Raw genomic sequence first — 24,211 nt, 5'->3', positions numbered from 1 at the left:
TACACGTCTTTGGTGTACTTCTTTATCAACCGTTAATATATAGGTCATATATCAAACGGTCAAAAATATTCCACGAGGACTTTTTTTGAGTCATAGTCCGTTCAGACAGTGGAAAACATATCAACGGTCTAGATTAGAAATAAAATGTCCCCGCCAACCAGAAGAGAAAATTCACGTATACTTTGCAAGAAGGATCGCCGTGTATCATGTAATGATATAAATCGTCGGCGTCCCATATCCAAATGAAACTTGGCGCGTTTCCTTCTGTCCGGAAGTAGGGTTTTTGCTCTCCACCCGTACAGAGAGCGAAGAGAAAGACCAAAAAGCCCTTATCAAAGCCCCGTATTTTACATTTTCGCTTCTTCGCTTCTCTGCCATGGCATTCTCAACGGGCCTCCGTTTCACGGCGTCTTCTTTCCTCTTCCGTCATAACCGCCGTTTATCATCTACTTTCCTCTACTTAAAACCCCGTCCCGTTCTGTCAGACCTCCGTTTCATCTCGTCCGTCTCTCAGAGGCCGTCGTCCGTCGGACGTCTGCGGGCGAAACGGAGGGACGGGATCGGAAAAGAGGCGGAGAAAGGCGACGGGGACGGGGACGGGAACGGGAGCGTGGCGCTGAAGGAGAGGAGGGACGGAGCTGATGGAGGCAGGATCGTCGAGGTGGAGATCGGCAAGGAGCTGACGGAGGCGTACATGGCGTACTCCATGTCGGTGCTGCTCGGACGGGCCCTGCCTGACGTCCGCGATGGACTGAAGCCTGTCCATCGGCGGATACTGTAAGTGCATTCTTCTCCCTTTTCCCCCTTTTCGAGACATTCTCCCATTCTCGTTGTGGATTGCATTCTCACTGAGATAGTACACATGTAACTCACATTGCTGGAATTGAACCGTACACATTGTAGGTCCCATTTTAGATGGGTTATGAGCTAAATGTCGCACTGAAATGATGCTCTCACTGGCTGATTGGTGGACATTTGATATTGACGGTTAAAATGGGAAGAAACAGACGGTCTGGATTTGGTGAAGATATATCCATTAACCAGAGGTTAGGGTTAGTTTTTTCGATTAGTCTGATTTTGGGGTTATGAGTTTATTTGATGTGGGTCCCAAGTTTGGGTGGTTTGATTTGAATTACACGTATGCCACGTGTCTAATTTCTGAGTGGGCATCTCCACTTATATATAAGGGATTTTTACGGCAGAATTCCATAGAGATTCTCATTTTACCAAAAAGTGCCTGAACGTGCACTCCAGTGGATGAAATGACTGAATCACCCTCATCTAATGTTTATTTATTTATTTTTCCATTGGAATAGTTCAATGTGGGCGTGGTTTGTTGGCGACATCCAATCTGTTCAACAGTTACACCTCATCGTGATGATCAGATGAACTGAAAATCATGTGGATCCAGCATCAGCTGGGCGGCACATGAATTTAGAGTTTTCTGGGTGGTGTAATTGTTTTTATGGTTGTGGCCCACCAATGATTGGATCACCTTGAATTTTCATTTATCCGATCATCACACTGGGCCACACCTATTGGAAGGGTTGGATGTCATACAAACAGCATGTGGGTCCCACAATCCTCGGCTCCACCACTCTTTAGAAGAAAAAGTGGATGGGGACATTTTGGTCATTTCAACCTCCAGAAAGCATATTCTCATAATTTCAACGTGTGGGAAAACCACAATCCTGAAGAATTCCGTAGTAAAATTCCCTATATATAATATCGCAAGGACTAGGAGCAAGCAGACATTTTGCACACCTACAATTTGTTTTAGGAGAGTTGTAACCTTTTAAATGGGATTTGCAATATAGATCAGGGATATTTAGGAACCTTTGAAATTCTGTGTGCTTATCAATGGATTGCTTGAATTTTACTTTCTTGGCATCAACCAAAGGCTCAAAATTTATTTTTAAGCTTGAACGAGCGAGTTGGTTTTGCCCTAACTCACCTTGTTTCGGTCAAATTCATCCCAATATTGGCTTTGAGTTATTTTATTTTATTTCGTGATTTTATTTTGTTTTGTTTTGTATTTTTGAGAGGTAGGTAAAAAGGTTAGGCTTTGATGCATCTAACACAAACTGAAATACAGTTGGCTTGTTTGAGTTGACACGGTTTGTTTGAAATGAGTCACACAGGCCGAAGCTAGATTTTAAACCATGCTTGAGGCTGGATTGAGATAATTATGCCCGACCTGTGGTGTGGCCAACCTGAGGTTTGGATATGACCAATTTTTTTGGGGGTTCCATTCTCATGATGGTCAGCATTTGACCCATGGTTCAGATGCCACACACAGGGTGGGCCCCACACCAAGTCAAATGTATAAGACACTTGACATGGCCTGAATATTCTCCGATACATAGGTACATAAGTACATACATGTACATATGTTTGTACGTATGTGTTCACGGTATTGGGCTATTGTGGGGCCTACGTGATGCGTGCATAAGCTCCATCCTATCCATCATGCACATCCCTTCATGTTCATCAGAGAGCCCAAAAATCATGCTGATCCAAAACTCTGGACGGGAGCAATTTAAAATCACGCTTAACCTCGATATTTGTGTGCTGGCCCCCTGATTTTTGATGTGTTCCTTATCCTAGTGGGATGCGTTGGATGTGTGGCTTGGATGGCATATGCACAACATGGCGTGCCCTGCATTTGGTCTAGAAGGTTTTACTGGTCGGGCTGGGCGTCCCTCCCAACTGTTCCTTGTAGAGTGTGTCCTACTTGAGTTTTGGTCATGTTGATTTTTGGCCCCTAACATCAAAGGGCGATTCTAAAGGACGGAGTGTATTTAATGCACATATAATGTGGGGTCCACTTGTGGTGGTAGTGGTACTAGTACCATGTGATCCAAAATTGAATTTAGAGGTTTTAGGCATGATATTGGTCCCTTAAGTGGTCACTACACCAGGATGAAGGGGAAACCTAAAGAAGAAGAAGAAGAAGAAGAAGAAGTAGAAGAAGCAGGAGGGGGAGGGGGAAGCGGAAGAGGAAGAGGAAGAGGAAGATGAAGAGGAAGCTTGATCCCAAACCTAGGTGGGCCACACCATTTGAATTTTGAGATTTTAGGCATTATTTACATCGTCTCCTGTAGCGTGGCCCACTTGGCTCCTTGATTAGCAATTTGGCACGATGGGGTGCATCTGAAGGTATAAAAAATGCTTATGTAATGCAAGTTATGTGAAGGTAACAGTGACCGCTGTTATGCGTTACAGGGTCGTAATGGACGTTATGGAAAAAACGCGGAATACCATGGACTGCATCTAATTCATGGTTTGGATGCCATATGCACATTACAATGGGCTTACATAGCTTGAATCCATGGGAATGATCCATATTTGACTGTCTTAGATCATTACCTATATGAACGTATATGTTTATATTTACTTGGGTTGGGAATTTTATAAAGAGAAACACTCCAATGATCTTAGAGCACTATAAATTACAGTGCTCCTAGTTGCATCGGGACACTTAAAGAGTCCAATCATTGATCTAGACTGTTCATTAGGTTCAACGTACGTTTCATGGGCTACCATGCAAACATCAAATCAGTCGGACAATGTTAATCATCTGATCAATAACCTTTGATATTCACGTTGAAGATTTTGACAATGTTAATCATCTGATCAATAACCTTTGATATTGACGTTGAAGATTTTTTTTTTTTTTTTGAAACACAAAAATAGGTCATATAAACAATTTAATCCATCTATTTGTAAGGCACATCATGGATTGTTTATGATTATAGAGAATCACACTTGTTAGGCAATCCTCACCATCCCATCCATGGCTTGGAAAAGGATGGCTTAAAAACATAAGTACAGAAGGCCAAATCAAGGATGGATTGGATCATCTTGTAATTGTTTGCATGGTAGCCCATGAAATGTATTTTGGACTTTAATGGTCCATAGTTCAGATTGATTGAGTGGACTATCCAAATGACTTTGAAGCACTGGAGCATTGCTCTTCTATAAATGCGATAATAAGTGATTGGTTTAAATGGGTAGCTGGGATCAAACATGTAAAAGTTCATTGTGTTTTTTCTATTTTAGATCTGTATGCTTGATCTCTTATGCGGTTTGTTTTTTTTTTTGTTTTTTTGTATTCTTTGCTTCTTTGTTAGTTGCCGAGCAACTTTTTAATAAAATGAGCTTATTATCCCTAAAAAAATAATTGGTTTAACTGTGAACTGGATGTATGACTATCATGTTATTTAAAAAGTTCACATTATCTCTCTTTAAACTCTCCCCCGGAAGAGCAAGCTCTTATCTTTGGGATGCTGAATTACTCTCACTAAAGCGTCTCTCTCCAATATGCCTCTTTATTATATTTCTTTGTTTTGGTGCCCTAGCTCAGTTATTAGTCGAATTGATAAGCTTAGAAGGGAGTTTCTATGGCAAGGGGGTTCCTTTGGCAGAAAATTTCTACTGCTCAATTGGAAAGAGGTTTGTTCTCCTTATTCGGAAGGGGGAGTTGGGATTACACGTCTTAATTTGGTTAATGAAGCTCTATTGGGAAAACGGGCTTGGAGCTTTGGGGTGGAGGGGTGTAACCTATGGAGATCCATCCTTGCTACAAAATATGGGGTGACTCAGATGGGTTGGAGGACCAAACCATATTCCCTTTACCATTCCTCTCCTTTATGGAAAGTTATTGCCAAGGTGGCCACCAAGATCTTCCCTTGTGTGGGTTATTCGGTTGGGAATAGGACCGGGATTTGCTTTTGGGAGGACCCTCAGCATGGGGAATCCTCCCTTGGATCCTCTTTTTCGTCCTTAGCTTCTTTATGTCTTGTGGCGGACATCTTGGTGGTCAATTGGTTTTTAGTTTCCAATGAGGAAGGGATATGGCTTCAATCCTTTAGGCGCAAAGATTCGATGATTTGGAAGCTAGAAAGCTTGGGAGTGTTCTCAGTGCTGTTCTTCTACAGTCTTCTGGCTCTTCTAGTCAGAGCTATACACGAGTCGAATCGAGTCGAGCTTGGCACAACTTGACTCGGCTCGGCCACTAGCTGACCCCAGCTCGAACTCGGCTCGGCTCGATCCCCGAGCCTGACTAGACAACTCGGCTCGGTTTGGTTAGCAGCTCAGGCCAGTTCGAGCCAAGATCAAGCCTATGCGGCATTTTCTCAAACACATGGAGTGCACCTTCAATTTTTCACGGTATATAAAACAACAACAACAATTTATAGGTATTTTATCAAACACTCAGTTGGCAATATCAAAATCAAGATACAAGGGTATTTGTTTCATAATTCATATTCATACCTTCCTCGCCACCAGTCGACACTTTGTTGAGTCATTTCATCACACATGTGGTGAGCAACATCAATATCAAAATAACCGAGTCACCGAACTGGTTCGATCCGAGTTCGATTCGAATTGGGGTTCGATCTGAGTCGAGTCGAGCTCGGGCAAGCTCGAACTCCGCTCGAAATTTTTTCGAGCTAAACAAATCGGCTCAACTCGGCTCAAACTCAGTTTCGAACCGAGTCAAATCGAGCTTTTTCGAAGTCGGGTCGAGCAAGCTAACTGAACTAACTCAGTTCGTGTACAACTCTACTTGAAAAGGTCTCAGCCTTTGTGTGGTTGGTGGGTATAAACTAGATCTTAATGATTGATAATCTTCAAAAGAGGGGTATGGTGCTGCCGAATGTGTGCCTGCTATGTTTGGAGGAGGTAGAATCCGTGGATCACTTTTTTCTCCATTGTTTGTTTTCTGTGTCTATTTGGCCTGGCATCTACAACCTTGTGGAAACTCCTTGGGTGATACCCTCTTCTATCACTACCATCTTTTGTTCTTTGCACACCTACTTCCAAGGGAAGCTTGGTAGGAAGAGTTGGAGATTAACTCTCCTTGTGGCTCTTTGGGCGATTTGGGGAGGGGAATAATTGCTGTTTCTGTAATAAGAGGCAGTCTTTGGTGGGGGTGTTAGCTAGGGTTATTTTGTTTTTTAGGGATTGAGCATTGTAATGTGGTCTTGGTTATCTTCCTATTTGTGGGTTGGGTCTCTAGCTGTATTTTAGTCTTTGTTTTTCTGTTTGTATATTTTGTTCTCCTAGGGTAGCTTTTTCTTTCTTTTTAGTTACTGTATAGTTTCTTTATCTTCTTGCATAGTTTTTTCTTTGGCTCTGCCTAATAAATTGCATCATCTCTCCAATTATTTTTTTTTCTTTAATCTTGAAGAGGTACAATACTCAATCATTCATCCTCAATCTCTATGAGATTTTGTGCAAGTGAAAGTATCAAATATACATAATGGTAAATGGCACCTATGACAAAGATTAATTTGGTTTCCTCTTTTGCCACATGTTGTTTAGTTTGCTTGTTTAGAGATACCATCATATTTACATCACCGTAATCAAAATAATAGATAATTTTCCATTCATTCTATCTTTGAATTGTGGGTTTGTGGCTACAGATTTGCAATGCATGAATTGGGCCTTTCATCTCGAAAACCATTCAAGAAGTGTGCTAGAGTTGTTGGAGAGGTATATATTACATCTTTACTCATTCTTCCATATCATTGTTTTTTGAGAATTAACAAAAATTTTATTGAGAAGACCCAACTTAGCAAAACTAAGACGGGAGATTGCAGCCCTAACAAGGGCCAGAAAATATAACCATCCAACTCTTTGAGGTCGGAAATTCAGAGTCGCTGAGACTAGCTTTTCTAACAAACCTATCCACGAATCGCTTCTATTATCAAAGCACCGACAATTCAATTGTCCTCAAATGGCCCAAAGAACTGCCATCAAGACCATCCGCCAAACTGCCATTCCTTCCTTAAACCTTACTGATCCACCCCCCTCGTGCCACAATGAATGCCTCAATTGTTCTAACCCACACCATCCTAGCAAACTGTCAGGGAATGAAGAGATGATCGATCGACTCGACATCGAACACACACATGATGCAAATGTTGGGAATGATCGTAGCTCTTTTAATGAGATTGTCGACAGTATGCACCTTCTTCCTACTGACTCGACAAACAAATGCGGACACCTTAGGAGGAGCGCCGTAGTGCCAAAAGGAGTAATTATGACTCCAATCACTCCGGCTATGATTCCTGACCATCGTGTAGAAGGAGTGCACCGAAAACTTGCCCCACCTGTGAATATGCCAAATCAAAGCGTTGCCTTCCCCCACCTTAGGATTTGCACTTTGCAGTCTAACGAGAAGGCTCAAGAATTCTTCCACTCACTGTCCCCAAGTGATGCAGGGCAATTAACAACTTGCTCTAAAAGCTCGAACTGTTAGAGTATGACGAATTAATCCCTTTATCTCATATAGTCCAGGCCCCACATCTCATGGGTTAGGACCTCGGCCGACCCCCCTTGTGGGCCCCACATCACATAGGCCGCTCACCTCGAGTGTGTCCTCGCATTCCACGGGCTACCCCAGTTGAGCCCGGTGTGAAATGCGCATTAATCACCCCCGATGAGGACTCTTGAACACGAGACCTCCCCCGTGGGCCCCAAATCGCATGGGTCACCCACCCCAAGTGTGTCCCCGCATTCCACAGGCTACCCTACTCGAGCCTGGTGTGAAAATGCCCCTGCATTACTGAGAGCCCTGCGATAAGGAGGAGACCACACCACCACTCCGCCTATCAAGGAGAAACACCTATCCACTGTTAAGTTCCACACTGTCGATGGAATGTTGAATTTGTAATTTCTAATGGCTATCATTTTGTGTATTTAGTTTGTTCTTGAGGTTGTGCATATTCATATGCCAGTGGAGTATTTTTATAGTACCATGTATTAATTAACATATGCTCTTTATGTTTCTTATTGTTTAACTCTAGGCAAATTTGTGTTATCTTGCAGGTTCTTGGTAAATTTCATCCACATGGGGATAGTGCTGTTTATGATGCATTGGTGCGGATGGCACAGGTACTTATATGCTAGTGAGCAGCACATGTATTTTTGGCATTATTATAAGCTTCATTCTTATTTAGTGGTGAACAATATCCAAAACCCTAATTCCACACACCCAATTCCCACTGACACAAGTCCCAACCTTAATTTTTTCTCAGAATCTCGCAAATCTTAACTCCATGTACCTACCAGGCATATTCCTGCTTAATGCAAACCCACACCCCAGTGATTCTAACTTAGTTGCATGATCCTTCTCACTAGGTGCCAGTCTTAATTGTGCTTCAGACTTGCACTCCTACTCCCTCATCCTAGCAGTTTATACTTGATAACTTCTTGAAAATTCTTCTCCACTGCCACACCACCACACCCTAATCTGTTGCCGCTTCATTGCATGCTTCATGCTACCATAGATTCTAACAATAAATCCCCACCTCTACAAATACTTACTAATATGAAATCCCTACTCTTGTAGTCCTAATCTGAGGTCTCATGCATGATAGTATTTTTTATTGTTATTTTTTGTCATGACCAACTGATTGAGGAGAGGAAAGAAACATGAAAGCCAAAAAACAAAGATTTCTGTATATAGTTGATAAAAAATCCAATGAGTGGATTTCCATCATGAAAAGCAAGGGTGTTCTAGGAACTCCTTCCTAATTCTCTTTCCAGTGGATATGATGAAAAATGACCTCAAAGGCTCCATATATGTTCAAGATCTTTTCATCCATGGTTGACCTCATGAGAAAGGTTGGTCTACAGGGCCTTTCAAACCTAGAGGTTCGATACTTAGAAGGCTCTTCACGTTAGCAATTATGTGGGGGGAGTTTGGAAAGGACACAGCTAGACTTTTTATGGTATCTCATCACCCTTATTTAAGGGCGGCGGAGCCAATCAATATTCTTTGCCTATAAAAAAAGGAGTTCAATATTTCTTCAGTTTGATGTGCTAATCCTCTAGGTATGACTCACTCTTACCAATCTAGTAATATTTGGAGTCTTCCCCCACAGATATCATAAGAGAGAATGGAAAACTCTGAATCTCCACAAAATAGTAGCAGCTCTACTTCATTCGTATCTCTAAAATCTATAATCCATGAGAAAACAACGTCTCTGAGTTTATTCTGCAGGTGTTCTCATGGTGCATTTTTATGATGCACAGAATGAGTACTGATTCCTTTTTTTTGTTTGTTGTTGTATGTACCTTTTGAGTTAAACTTCATTGGAGGCTAGCTTCTAAAGGTTATGTTATTGTTTTGCTGATTTGTTTGGAAAACGTGATATTTATTGTTGTTGCTATCTTGCAGGATTTCTCCTTGCGCTCCCCGCTAATTCAAGGACATGGAAATTTTGGGTCAATTGATGCAGACCCTCCTGCTGCCATGCGCTATACTGAATGCAGATTGGATGTAGGTTCTGATATCTTCTCTTATGAGTTATGAGTCATTGCTTTATGCTCTTATGCATTACTCAGCTTCCTAGTAAGGTTGAAGTGTTTATAGCATCTGTTTTGAGGGTTTTTTTTTTTTTTTGCTTCTTTCTTTCTTTCTTCTTCTTTTTTGGAATCATTACAATTGGTCGTCAATTGTTTCATTTTTCTTTTAAACTGCACTGTAGTCAAAATTGATTTGTGACAATGGTGAGACTACTCTAATGTTCGCAGGACAGTATTTCCTTGATGACAATGGCTAATATAAAACAATACAGTGATATTCCAATTACCTAATCTTGTGGATTCTCATATTGATATTGTAATCATGACCAATGTATGCATGTGTAAACCGAGTACAATCACAATATAGGACTGATTCTCAGCTGAGTGGATGTACATAGTTGTGATGCTTCATTGTGCATTTTATCCATTATTTTGTACATGCTGGAAGCGTGTTAACGATATTTGCTTCTGTCATGATTGCAGGCTCTTACAGAAGCGATGCTTTTAGGAGATCTACAACAGAATACGGCAAGAGCTCTATATCTCTTGTCATGTTTCTATGTAGAACAGCTTCTTTGGCCTATATTGCCCATCCCATTTTTGTTTTATTTTATTTTATTTCAGGTTGACTTTGTTCCAAATTTTGATGATTCACAAAAAGAACCATCTCTTCTCCCAGCTCGGATCCCGAATCTGTTGTTGAATGGCTCTTCTGGGATTGCGGTAATCCTAATAATTCCTTTAAATTCAGGCATCTTTATGTAGCTTCTTTCCGTACCTAGCTTTCTATTGTTTATTCAATGTTTTGGCCTTCTATGCCATCAGGTTGGAATGGCGACCAACATTCCACCTCACAATCTTGGGGAGCTAGTGGATGCACTTTCTGTGTTGATTCATAACCCTGAGGCTACGGTAAGGATGCCTTTCTCTATTGTCCATAGATGCAAATGTTTGAAGCACATGACATGGGTCTCCTGTCAATAGTAGAATTATTTAAACTTGCTTGTCCCATTAATACCTGTGTAAGACACTTGGAAATTCAGGCACAAGTTAGAGTTGCTGACATCAATTTTGTGGAATAATAGTCCATGTTGCTTTGTTTTCATTTATTTTCACCATGATTGGATTATTTGAGAGGGACAACGAATTTATCCAAACTATAGCGTGCATGGTTTGTAGGGCTGTCAATGGGCTGGGCTCGGCCAGGCAAAATTAAATTTTAGAACAGGCCCAGGCTGAACAGTTCAAAATCTGGGCTGAAGCCAATGCCGGGCCTGGCTTGTTAACAACCCTAATGGTTTATTGATATTCTTCTTTTTATATTTTTGTATTCCTTATGCAATCTAACTGATGGCTATTTAACCATTTGTTTTTGTTAAAAACTCTCTCACTCACTTCATTTTGCTTGTACTTCATGCAAATCTCCGCTTGAAATGCATTGTTCCTCTAAGAATGAGGTTTTGCTGTGAAAGGAAACAATTGATAATTGATAATTTGTTCTTGATCCTCGTATTTCCTGAGCTTGGTTTTGTGGATTTTATTGGCAAATGATAACTATGGCACTTAAATTTTTTACTTCTTGCTCATAGACACCTACAAGATTCATGTTCATGCTCAACCTTATCTTCTTTTGGGCAGAACTGCATTGCACTTGATAACTGGTATTTGTTATTTATCATTTTGCATTTTTTGAGCCACTATTTTCAAACTCTGTTGAACAGCTTCGAGAGTTGCTGGAACATATGCCAGGACCTGACTTCCCTACTGGAGGACTAATCATGGGGAATGTTGGGTATGTAGAAGTATTCTCTTTCCTTTTTTACTCCTAATGACATCATAAGATGCACGTGCAAAAGTGTTCATAGTTTAGTTGAATTGGCTTTCTTTTGTTATAGCATCTTACAAGCATATCAAACTGGACGTGGACGTATAGTAGTTAGAGGAAAGACTGATGTGGAATTGCTTGACGTTAAAACCAAACGCTCTGCAGTTGTTATTAAAGAGGTAAAGATCTTGGTTTTCTTAATTGGTGGGATTGCTTATCAGGAATTACTGTTTTTTCCCCAAATACACAAGGTTGACAATGACAGTTGGTGGACACTAAATTTTCTTTCCAAGTCTGATTTTTATTTACTATTTATTTTATTACTATTATTATTGGTGGTGTTATTTTTACTGCCGTAGGTTCCTTATCAAACCAACAAGGCTGCTTTAGTGGAAAAAATTGCAGAGCTTGTGGAAAGTAAGGTACTGTTTTTCTTCTTGCTGATGTCCCTTTCATTTGGTCTTCTGGTCAAGAGTTCTTTGAACATTCATGCGCTTGCTTCACCGTTTATTGTTTCACCTGATAATTTCTTCTTTCTTTTCAAAAGGAAATGATGTGCATACTATGATGATCAGCTATTATTTATTATTTACTAGTTGTGATGTTGGTGTTCGATACAGAGTTTAGAGGGCATTAGTGATATCCGTGATGAGAGTGATCGTTCTGGAATGCGCATAGTTATAGAGGTGTGTAAAATCTCTCTAATTTTCTTTGGTTCCTTGTTAATTTTAAGTATGACGCATACTTGGGAGCTTGTTACCTACACTGGTTTTGGGTGAATCAAGACTTAGCATTTTATTTAACTATTTGTTTGTTATTTCCTTGCAGGTAAAAAGGGGTTCAGATCCTTCAATTGTTCTCAACAATCTGTACCGCCACACTTCTCTTCAATCTAGCTTTAGCTGCAACATGGTAGGGTGAGTAGCTTCCAAACCTTTTTTCTTTTTCTCATAAGTCGTCATTGTCATCATCATCATCTTCTTTTTTCTCAACAAATGACTGGTCTTTGTTGACAGAGAAATACATATGCAGTGGAAATATTGGATATCCCCTTCAGTAAAAGTTACAAAAGGCATAGAATCCATGTTCGTTAGAAACATTATGGAGGTTCCTTCTTCTATAAAAGAGGCAAGGTCCTTATTTGCCTTCGTACCTAACATTGTGGAAGATCTTGAGAGGAATGTAAAGGGCAAGGATCTCTTGATAGTATCCACAAGTCTCCCTAATGCTAAATCCTTAAGGGAGTTAGGTTTGCAACTCGGTTGGGCCAACCCGGTTTTGGTTCAGGCATAACATGCCTTGAACTAGATTATTGAATATTTAAGTAATGTAGGAGGGGATGCACCGAATCCACGTTGTGGCCTCCCGTAGTGAGGAACCTAAATCCAGCGAGTTTCTCTAGCATGACTCGTCACCCCCTGAAATCTGAGTATCTAAGTAGGTGACTTGAAACCTGAATCCCAGGCCCGTGAACTATGTTATTATGATTATTATTATTATTATTATTATTATTATTATTTATTTATTATTATTATTTTTTTTACGATCACAATTAATACAACTCCAAATGTAAAGATGATAAAATAAATAGGAATTCTGATGAATTAAATTCCAAACGCCATTCTCTAATCAAATGTCCAGGGTTTTTAAATACATCAATAATTGAAAATCTAAATAATCTAATACACTGGATGAATCAATACAACTTTTCTATTACATTCTGAAAATTTAAACTAAGCCTAGCTGCACTTTCTGCTCTACCGGCAGAGATCTGCACGTTTGGAGAACTCTAGCTCGGTACCTAAAATGGTTAATTAGACGAGGTGAGCTCCACGACTCAATGGGATAATTTCATACCCAAAATTTGGAATTTTCAAATTCATTTCCAAATATATACAATAACAATATGTACATGAATTATAAAGCATCAATTAAGAAATATAAGTAGAGAAGTATTAAGATCACAGGACATTACAAGTACTATGACGACTCATGAAATATAAATTAAATAGTAACATTCATTCTTGAGATCTTTTAGAGGTAATATAGGGCGGAGCACCCGTGATGAGAGAACATAGGGCAGAGCACCCATGCAGATCTTTTAGGGAATAACTCAGGACAAAGCACCCGTGCAAATCTTTTGGTGAATAACCCATGGCAGAGCACCTGTGCAGATCTTTTAGAGAATAACCCAGGGTAGAGCACCTATGCAAATCTTTTAGGGAATAACCTAGGGCAGAGCACCTATGCAAATCTTTTAGGGAGTAACCCGGGGCAGAGCACCTGTAATTGCAATTTAAATTCGCATCCAAATACAACAAACAAGTAATATAAATACAATCGCATAGCCACATAATCTATCATTGATTCCACGTAACTTAACGCATGTAAATAAAAGCAAGATCATATCCAATTGTAATTCAAGATGATTGCAATTTCTAGTAAGAACAATAACTAAAGATTTAATTAAAGGCATCATCATACTACGATGTAAACTAAAATCAAGTCAATCTTAATCATTGAATGGAAAATTGCACTAAGCATATCATATTTGTATAAGCTTGAAATTTACAAAGAATGGGAGGATTACCCACCTGAAAAGGTGCACAAGGGTCCGATCTATCGCTGGAAATACGTTTGCACGTTCGAGGTTCGATTCCACTTACACATGGTTTAACTCAGTTATACCTTATGTGACTTCGTAAGGTTTCTACGCGAATATGTGGAGTTTCTCTGCATGAAATCACATAAGCTAGTCACATGACTCCAAATTTAGGGTTTTTGGTCTCCTGGATCCAAAATACAACAAAACACCACATCAACTCGGTGAGTCGACTCAGTGAGTCGCTAGAACCAAAGCTACAACTAATGCATTATTTCGAATCAAAGGAGCTGGAAGAGGTCTTACCTGTGAGTTGGCGTAAACGGAGTTTGATTTAGATTTGGAATCAACTTGATCCCGATATGTCAACGGGTTGACTCAGTGAGTCGACTTGATTAGACGATTCTTCTTTCTTCTCTCTTTTCTTCTTTTCCTCTGTTTTCTTCCTCCATAAATGTCCAGCAATGGACTAGATGGCTGATACAACGCGACTTAGAGAGTTGTATCTCTCTTCCCCCCCCTCATATCTTTCTTCCTTCTGTTGTTGTTGTTTTTTTTTTTTTTTTCCTTCAAACACGTCTAGCAGTACTATAGGGTCACTTTTTTGGATTTTTTTTTTTCCGTTCTTATCTCGTTGCAAGCTTTCCAAATCCGGAGTCTAGAGTCATATGCTACACGGGTTTCGAACGAGTTAGGGTGAATGGTTTTTATGCTGGTTTTTGGAGTTGTGAATGGATTTGCTAGGTCATGAGGTGGGGCCTGATCTCGGTTGGATGCCAAGGATTATGCTATTTAGATGGGCTACACAATCATGGTTTTGGATCTTGAAATATGGCCACCCACGATCGTGTGGTGGTGGGTTTTCTCAAGAAGGATGATAACTCTTCAATAACAGATTTCCACCTAGGGTGTCTTTCGACATCTTGTTGCTTGTGGACGGTTTGGATCAATGCGTGGAAGCCTAGGGACTAAAGAAATTGAAGGTCCAACGCTGTTTGCTTGGTGGGTTTCAAGGATGAAGCTTGTGGCTGTTTTTTGTTGCTGCACGCACAAGGAAGCGTAACGAGGAGGAAACGGAAAAGGAAAGATATTTGATTGGTTCGAAGGCTGGAGGGGTATGCGCCATTGGATAATGCGAAGGGTTCAAAGATCGAACAGTGTAATGTTCTAGATTGAAGTCAGACGGTTGGATAGCTTATTCGGGCCATGAAGAGTAATCCTAAAGTTTTAGATCGATCATAGATCAAGTGTGCAATGATATGAAGCTCAGGATGTGTAGCAGGGTGTGTATGTACACGTACTGGTGAGCGGGGTTGTTAGATAACAATCTCGATCGTTTGATATGCGAATACATTGGTGGTAGATAAGATGAACGGGTTAAAATTTCATATGAATATGTACATGAGTGGATGCGATGATCTCGAGTCGGTTTATCATGATCGGGCGGTCTAAAAGTGGTATGAATGGTCGGTTGTCTTTTCTTAGCGATGAGTAACTATTTTAGTGGTTGGTTTGAAAATTGATCTATTATATGTAGATATAAAGGGTCTCAAGGATTGCTACAAGGTTTACGAGGGTCTAAGCATGTGTTGATGTGCATGAGTCCAAGTGTCATTCTCCTAATAGCACAGATTCAAACTGAGACGTACACTAGGATACGCACTCGTGTACCTACATGAGCGCGAGAATTTTCGGGGTATTACATAGATTGTCGGAAATCTTCTAAGATTGAGCGATCTGCAGGTGTCTTGATCATCAATCAAACTCAATCTTACAAGAGCAAGATAAGGGAAGTCATCTTCGTCTTCTCTCCCTCTGTATACTTAGAAGAGAAAATATAATTTCATTACAAAAGAACTAGAAGCCTCTTATAAGTTCTTAAATATAATATTTATAGAACAGCCCTTGCTAACCTCTAATTAATCTTGGTAACGGTTCTGCCATCTGTTTCTGGAAAGATCATTGGGTGGGTGAAAAACCGCTGTTTCTTCAATTTCCTCTCATTTATCGTCTTTCCCCCGATAAAGATACTTTCATCAACAGATGTTATTCCTCTTCTCTGGCGCAAACTGTCTGGTCTATCAAATGCATCAGGAATTTGAAGGATGAGGAAATCATCGAATTCACGAATCTACACAATCTCATATCGAAGACTATGCCTCTTCGCGATCAGTCCGATGAAGTAGAGTGGAAATTGGACAAATCTGGGCTTTTTTCTGTAAAGTCCCTATATGCTCTCATTCTCCCTTCCGCGCCCTATTCTGGCCTTGCCAATCATTTCATTTGGAAATATCTGGCTCCTCCAAAATTCATTTGCTTTGGATGGCTTGCGGGTCGTAACAGAATTCTCACGATCAACAATTTGGCCAAACGCGGTATGCAGTTAGCTAATATATGTGTTTGTTGTATGCGGGAGGCGGAAACCGTCAACCATCTTCTGGTTCATTGCACCTACTTTTATCCTTCATGGACTGATATTTGCTAGAGGTTCTCGATATATTGGTGTAACCCTGAATCAGCTGCCGAGCTCCTTGCGGCTTGGCATGGCCCTAAGTTTGGGAAGCTCAATTCCATCGTGTGGCGCTTACTTGTTCTCGCAATTTGGTAGACCATTTGAACTGAAAGGAATGATAGACTGTGGGTGCTAGGGCTAAGAAGATGGTCATAGAATGGGCAATGAATGTGAGAGATCTATGTAATTTTGATTTCAGTTTTCTAGGTTGTTAGGGCCTTTCTGCTATCTCAGCAGCTTCGCTTTTCTTTCTTTTGTTTTTTTCTGTTCTCTTTCCTCTGTATCCTCTTTTCCTTTTAATGCATTTTCGTTTCGTTGCCTTAAAAAAAAAAAACCTCTAATTAATCTTTGCAATTAGTGTGTTAATCACAACAAGGGCTGTTAATGGACTGGGTTGGCCTGTCGGGCTTGGCTCGCTTCAGCTTGGGGTTGGGCCGAAATACTGGGCTTGAGGGCTGGACCCAGGTCGAAAATTTTAGCCCATTTATTAATTGGGCCAGGCTTGTGCTGCATCTAAGAGCCCGTCAGCTTGGCCCTTTAAGGTTTGAAGGGCATTTTTGTCAATATCATGCATGATTGGGCACATCAAATGAACAACCTATATCTTGCACAAAAGAGGATGACTGGGCTCGGGCCATGCATAATCATCATTGCCTGGCTCAGGCATGTTGTTTTGGCTTGTCATGGGACTAGGTCGGACTGGGCCATAACTTATAAGTTTTACTTTGGTTGCCTGTCTTGGATACACCTCGTTCCAGCCCGAACCCAGCTCGTTGATAGCCTTAATCACCAGACCACAATTAACCAAAACTAACTCTAACAACCTTTGTAATTTCACAACTAATAGTTATCTACCAAAAGAAATGACCAAAATAACCTTACAAATAAAGCTTTATAGAGGTGCCATAATCTTGCCAATGTAAGGGAGGATTGCGTGTGGCAGGAAAGCTCCTGTATTAAACTCCCTCAATTGGAGAGAATTTGCCCTCGAGTTGACAATTTCTTCTTCACTCACGTTCATGTTGTATCTGAGTGTTTGGATGTAGCCCATGGGGTCACAATAAAAGGCTCCACCATCCTCTGGGATCAAACACAACATTCCTCTATCGAATCACCGGAAGCTTGTTGTCCGATGGACAATGAACGGGACCTCTATAGAGATGAATGGTGAGATATACCCATAACGTCGATGCTCCTGCACCGGCATATCGATCGGTGATGAATCTTATGGCGTCGAATGATTCACAATCAAAATCACACGCCTCTTGGCCCATGGATATGGACATAGAAATTGAAAATTTCAGAATGATACCGTCCAATGTATGATTGGGGCATGGACTAGCAAAGTTGACCCTTGTGATCATAACTTGGATGAGAATTGGCCAGTGCTTGTATCCTTTCGACATGGATCAAGGCAATCACCATAGGCTTATCTTTTTTTTGAAAAGTAAAGAATCATATTAAAGGAAGCCCAAAGGCAAAGAATACAACAAAACAGAGAATAGAAACAGAAAATACACATGATCACCCTTCATTGATCGCCCTTCAATGAGGGTCCCATTCCCTTGTCGACAAAAAGACCTTTGAAACTGTCGTCTATACTGGCAAATATTGACCATAGGCTCATCTATACCAGCAAATATTGGCACGACAACACCTGTCTGTAGTCACTATCAATAATGATAAACTCCTCCGGCCCTTCATCTAAGGTGCTCACCAAATGGGAAGCTCTTCCGGCTTGGATGGTTGAAGCGTTGAGAGGCTCTTGCGAAGCATCAAAATCTTGCCTCGTCATCGTATGCATCTTTATGGTTACAATCACAAATCAGATCTTCCAAAATACATAGTAACTCGATCATTGTCGCATCAAAAGATTGACTCTCCTACGATGTTTTGAGACTCGACCAATTCACTTTCATCATAGTAATCATATGCTGGTTCTTCATCTTGACAATCAATATGGGAAGCTCTTCTGGCTTGAATGGTTGAGGTGTTGGGAGGCTCTTGTGAAGCATCAAAATCTTGCCATCATCATCGTGCACAAGTTCGTTGTTTGCATCTTTATGGTAACAATCACAAATCAAATCTCCCAAAATACTTGGTAACTCTATCATTGTTGCATCAAAAGATTGACTCTCCTACGATGTTTTGAGACTCGACCAATTCACTGTCATCATAGAATCATATGCTGGTTCTTCATCTTGACAATCAAGACCCCAACTTTAGCCCGATTTTCTGCCAATTACATTTCGTTGCCATGATGTATTGGTTTCTTGTGACCTCCGACTTGCCGTTCGTGCATCTTATTGGTTTGCTTTTTTTTTTTTAAAAAATTGTTTTTGTTGTTGCCAGAACTGACCAATCCCCTTGCTGGGATTTAGTTTTGCCCTGAACTTCCAGAACTTCTCCTTAGAGGTCTGGCAACACGCCTCGGAGACCATCTGCAAGAGTTTTGCATAGCTGAAAGGAAGCATTGCCTCTATCATAAAATGAGGTCATTGACCATGTGACAATCTTGGACTACTCTCGGCGTTTCCATGTACGATAGATTTGTTCTCATAATGACAACAGGTGGCTCATAATCGGGTTGTCAATAACTTGATAAGCCAATTTTTCGGAATTTCGTGGGATTCCAATATATTTTTTATCACATCAAGCCATTCTTCAAACTCTTTGGCATTGAATCTCAATGGAATTCTGGGATGTCATCATCTTCAATCTTGATTCCAAGATCATATCGCCATTCATAAAACATTGTGTTAATTCCTTGGTTTGCCATTGAAGGGTTTTGATCCGTCTTTTGTGTCAAGCTTAGGCCTTCCATGGCCTCTTGGAAACCAAAGAATTCTATGGTCGATGGATTTTGCAGGAGGGATTGTGTTGAGAGAGGTTCTTGATGGTCCTTATATATGGTTATGGGATGTAAATCAAGTGGAAATGGGTAATAGGGCTTCATTGCGGTTGTCATTGTAGGTGCCTTGATATGGTTGTAATTAAGTAGAGAGCTGTCAAACTAGGAAAGCAGGGTAGTGATTGAAGGTGAAGGGGATGATGATACCTTTCAAGCAAGATAGCGTTTCAAAGCTTCAACGCACTCTTTTGATGAGTAAGACGTGGATCCTACAATTCATCAAAGGTCTTGGATGAATTTGGGGTGACCTCTCTATGTTGACCTCGATGTGCATCTAGCAATATGTTAAAAAAACTCAGAAAATGAATTGGGCTCTGATACCACTTGATTACCAAAGGGGATGCATTGAATCCACAGTGTGACCTCGAGGAAATGAATCCGGCTAGCACCTCTAGCACAGACCGTCAAAAGCCTTCAAGATTGGGTGATTCGTGAGTGTCTTGAGTGTTGATGCCGATCTCAACAAGAATAAGAGAAGGAGATTCCCCTTCTCCTCCTTGTCCTCTCTCTCTCTCTCTCTCTCTCTCTCTCTACTTGGAAGAGAAATCAAATTTCATTTTAAAATTCCAAAAGTCCTTAAAATCTCTCAAACATAGTATTTATAGAACCTTCACTAACCTCTAACTGCGATTAGTGTGCTAATCAGTAATCACAACTAAACCTCAACTTATTAAAGCTAACTATAATAGCCTTTGCAACTCTCTAACTAACATCTGACAACCAAAAGAAAGGAACCATAATGACCTTACAAAAAAAAGAGTAAGAGATGATCTAGTTCTTTATTGATCCTGTATTAGATTTTTGATGATTCGATTTCTGCTCCCGATCCATGCATATAAAGGTTTGATAAATGTAATTTTTTTTTTCAAAAGGAGACTCTTATTAACTTTCCAATGCATCTTGACTCATGGTAATCCAATATTGTGGTAGAGAGCTATGATCAAAACAATCTAGCATTTTGTAGGTCTGCCTCACTTTATTTTGTGGGGTTGGGCTGGTATCCGTATGTTTAGTTACTGCTGTTTAGAGTTTATCATTGCGTACTCTTGTTAAATTATTCTTTGCTGTTCTGATGATGAATTAAAGTATATCTCTGGGGATTTTGTTTAATGTTTCCTATTTATTACTTTTTTCACAGTATTCTTGATGGGCAGCCAAAACTAATGGGGTTGAAAGAATTGCTTCAGGTATTGATGAGTGTAGATATTATTTTTCGTTCTCTGTGTCTTTTACATTGTGAAAAGCGGGGTTATGACATCATTGTTGTTCCTCACTTCTCGGATAAACAATTAAACATGTATCTTGTTATTTGAGATTCTTCCCCTTTGTTAGAATTGCCTTTTTTTCCTTGGGGCCAGTTTGGATTGGGGTAAACTAAGGGAATGCAAGGGAAAGCAAAAATTTGAAATTAGCAGATGGTAAACTGACATCAGTGCTAGGGGAAGTAAACCCTTTTCACTTGTTTGTTTTTCTAAAGAAAAGTCTTGGAAACTGCCTTGTTCTTGCATTGAAACTGTTTGGTAAGCAATTATACAAGGGGAAACCTCTTTTCCTCCAATTTTTTCATTTAAAATGTTACATCAGGGCAAACTTTTTTCCCACCATTCAGCTTTTCAAAAAAAAGAAAAGAAAAAAGAAGAAGAGATTTTACTCCCTTGTTGAGGAAAGAAAACGGCAAACAGTTTGCCACGGCTTCCTTTGCTTCCCAGGCAAATGCAAATGTCTTGTTGACATAAACTGGATGCTTCCCCTAGTTTACCCTTATCCAAACAGGCCCTTAATAAAAAGCCTAATCTTCGAAAGAAAGAAAATGTGTCCTTGTTTTCACCTTCAATTTCAACTTCTTTTTGTCTCTTTTTGTTGGCATGGCTAAACTTCAGAACGGGTTTTGCAATACCCTGTTCAAAGGGTGCTCAGTCTCATATATTCCTCTTAATTTTCTTTCTTGCATTTACTTTGAATGCTAATGGGTAATTAGAAATAATCATGTAAGCCTTATCCCAACTAATTGGGCTCCAAATCTAGGAGCGTGATTTAAAACCTTGGTCTTCCAAATTAGAAAAGCCTGTTTCAACTGTTGTTCTCAATAGGCTTACTGATTGTGAGGCAAACTGAAGCAGAAATGGTATTTTCTTCTGCAAGTTGGATAAAATTGGTGATGAAGAATTTGACACCTTATACAGTTGAATCGAAAGTACTAGCCACAGCAGGTAACAGAGGAAGGCTAGAAAGTTATCATGGAGCAAGAAAGAGTGAGAAAGTAGAACTGATAAATAGAAGAAACTGATAGATCAAACAGACGATAGATCTTAAAATCTGAGAAATTCTAGGGCCCGTATGGATTTTGGGGCAGCAGCATGTCGCCGCTCTCTCCATTGACGAGTTGGGTTTTGTTTTATTGAGGTCTACGGCTCCCTGTTGGTTGTATCAGTTGCTTTCTCTTCTTAACATATATCTATTTTGACTGTACATGAAAAAATGCCATCTTTTTGTTTATGCTTCAGGCTTTCCTTGACTTCAGATGCTCTGTTATTGAAAGACGCACAAGATTCAAGCTTTCTCAAGCTCAAGAAAGGAAACACATTGTAGAGGTATGTTAAAAATAACAGAAAAGATAGTGTTTAATTTAAGAGGATACATTATTGTGATTATGTTTGATTGAAGAGTATACTTTAATGTGATTGTTTGTTCAGGGTCTCATAGTGGGGCTTGACAATTTGGACGGTGTAATTCGTTTAATTAAAGAAAATTCAACTAATGCAATGGCTTCAGCTGCTTTGAAGAAGGGTAAACTTCCTTTCAAAAAAAATTATAAATCTTGTTATAGTCTAAAAATCTTCTTTGCATAGATCCACATACCACATCTTAGCATGATGAATCGGTCTGTGCAGTAACTCTACTTATTGACCTCAAGAAGGATTCTTTATGATTTTCACCTGGTTTTGAATTGTATTTGGCCTTTGTAAGATGTATTTAGTTTTGTTTTTCTACTGGTAGTTCTCAGGCAAAGATGTGGATAGGTTAGATACTTGAGCCCTTGAGCTTTGACATTTGCCAAATTAGCTTGCACATGTGAAATTCACATATCATTGAAAATTGTACAATGTTTTGCACTTTTTCCTTTGATGCATATGTGCATCATCATCATCATTTAACCCTTCTCCCAACCAATTGAGGTTGGCTACATGGATCCTGTTCTGCCATTCCACTCTAGCTTGAAATGTCCAATTGTCAGTAAATGAGAAGAAGTTGTGGCCAAAGGAAGCTGGCTGCCAACCTGATGCAACCCTCCTTTACTTGGGCCAATTAGAGCACAAAACTCCCGCTGGTGGAGTTCCTGGATGAATATGCTGCAAGACATAATCTGCATAACCAAACTAACCCTATTCTCAAGTGGAATGCATATCTCGCGTACAAAATAAGCAAAATAAAAAAATTCCTGTACTAACAGTTGCTGTCAAGTCGAAATGCATACCATATTTCTAATCTTGCAATTGAACAACTGACATCTATCTTTGCGGAACTCCTTTGCGAGACTATTAACTTCACATGATAAAAGAAGTTTCTTGATTAGTCCATGATCTAATTCCCTCTAACAAAATGGTGGTTGATCTTCACGTTTTCAGTTATATCGTGCGAAAGATAGTATTTGAAGCTTTATGGATGTCACTTTAATTGTTTCAACATTAGCCTAGTGGCTTTTGTTACAGCAGGCATTGTCTGTAAGCCGTTTCATTGGATATAGATGCCATAGCCTGATGTTATGTCTTGGCTGGGGATTTAATTTCTTGCTGCATAGACTGTCTAGCCAGTGGTGGACTTCAGATATCCTGTACAACCTGCTGAATCTGTAGGATAGTGTACTGAAATTGACTTTTCTGATGGAACCCTTCATACATCTAAGAATCTGGTATAATACATTCACTTTTTAAAAAGAAATAAGTATAGTACATTTACATGAGGGTTTTTGTATGAACTGGCTCACTGACATAACATCAAATGTTATATTAGGTCACACAGCGGTGAGATGGACCACAGTTATCTGATTCACTGTTTGACTCGTGAGGGTTTGAGTTTGCAATTCGTACTTCGACAACTCTTCAAAAGAGAGAAGGATACTGAGATATTCTCCTTAGATCTCTCTAATTTTCTCTAACCAGCAAGAGAAGCACCAAGGAAAATCCCAACTGAGCTCGCCCATTTAATCAATAATGGCCGAAGGAGATTGGAGACGCCTCAATTTCCTCATGCTCTGCAGAAGTGCACTGACTTTAGCTTCATTGGGATTGGCTGTTCTGATATTTCCGTGATCATCTCTAATGATGCCTCCTATTTCAGCTCGTCCAGGATTACGTCTCAAGCTTCCGTCAAACTTAAGCTTTCACATTCCAGCTGAAGTTGGATGCCATATCTGACGGAGCTCAGATTAACCTCTACCTTCATGACATACATCCAGCCAGTCCCTTCACAACACGTGGACTGACATATTTGAGAGCCTTCCATTGAAGTTATTCAGTTCATTTTTTTTTGTTCACCTGATTTGCAATTCAAATTTGTCTGGTTTGATGGACAGACTTGATAATATGAACACAGAAAAACTTTGATTAAAAATTGTTAAATTTATGGTGTATTAGGGAAGGGACATAATAGGCTTGGAGAAATGCAGGGGAAAGGTGAATGGCGGAAAAAAGGATGCTAGCGGAGCCCTCTGAGGAGGTAAGTCACAGGCTTCAACCGGGTAGGGTGGTAATGAATCAGGCAAAGTGGATGGGCAGCTAGCAGTGAAGGAGAACAGAAAGCAGGGAAAGACGATGGGGAGTGGATGGAAATTCAGAGGGAAAAACTGGTAGGGGAGATCGGCGAGAAGCCTCTCGCAGAATACCCTATGCTCCATTTTATGGGGTTTGCTGATGGTTGGCTTTCGATTAACTTCTCCATAGTGTTCGGCAAGGCTGGAATTGTCATGGAAGTGGTTATGCCGCGGGATCGGTTCATGGGGGAGTGTCAGAGATTCGCTTTCGTGTGGATGAGTGATAAGGA

The 24,211-nt window shown here is 40.1% G+C and overlaps 1 protein-coding gene across 1 annotated transcript in view; it reads left to right on the top strand.

Moving 5' to 3' along the window:
• The first annotated feature begins 229 nt into the window (after positions 1–229).
• LOC131227955 (DNA gyrase subunit A, chloroplastic/mitochondrial) overlaps positions 230–24,211 on the top strand; it is a 43,000-nt gene continuing 19,018 nt past the window's right edge. The window contains exons 1-15 of the mRNA XM_058223772.1: positions 230–777; positions 6,432–6,501; positions 7,840–7,905; positions 9,194–9,295; positions 9,805–9,849; positions 9,946–10,044; positions 10,147–10,233; positions 11,043–11,113; positions 11,217–11,325; positions 11,506–11,568; positions 11,767–11,832; positions 11,975–12,063; positions 20,310–20,358; positions 21,676–21,762; positions 21,865–21,958. Coding sequence (XP_058079755.1) covers positions 377–777; positions 6,432–6,501; positions 7,840–7,905; positions 9,194–9,295; positions 9,805–9,849; positions 9,946–10,044; positions 10,147–10,233; positions 11,043–11,113; positions 11,217–11,325; positions 11,506–11,568; positions 11,767–11,832; positions 11,975–12,063; positions 20,310–20,358; positions 21,676–21,762; positions 21,865–21,958 — 1,498 coding nt within the window. The 5' untranslated portion in view covers positions 230–376. The remainder of the gene's footprint in view (positions 778–6,431; positions 6,502–7,839; positions 7,906–9,193; positions 9,296–9,804; positions 9,850–9,945; positions 10,045–10,146; positions 10,234–11,042; positions 11,114–11,216; positions 11,326–11,505; positions 11,569–11,766; positions 11,833–11,974; positions 12,064–20,309; positions 20,359–21,675; positions 21,763–21,864; positions 21,959–24,211) is intronic.

The sequence above is a fragment of the Magnolia sinica genome, chromosome 15 (assembly GCF_029962835.1).
Source record: "Magnolia sinica isolate HGM2019 chromosome 15, MsV1, whole genome shotgun sequence".
In the NCBI taxonomy this organism is placed as follows: domain Eukaryota; kingdom Viridiplantae; phylum Streptophyta; class Magnoliopsida; order Magnoliales; family Magnoliaceae; genus Magnolia; species Magnolia sinica.
This window is presented reverse-complemented; position numbering and strand designations above follow the sequence as displayed.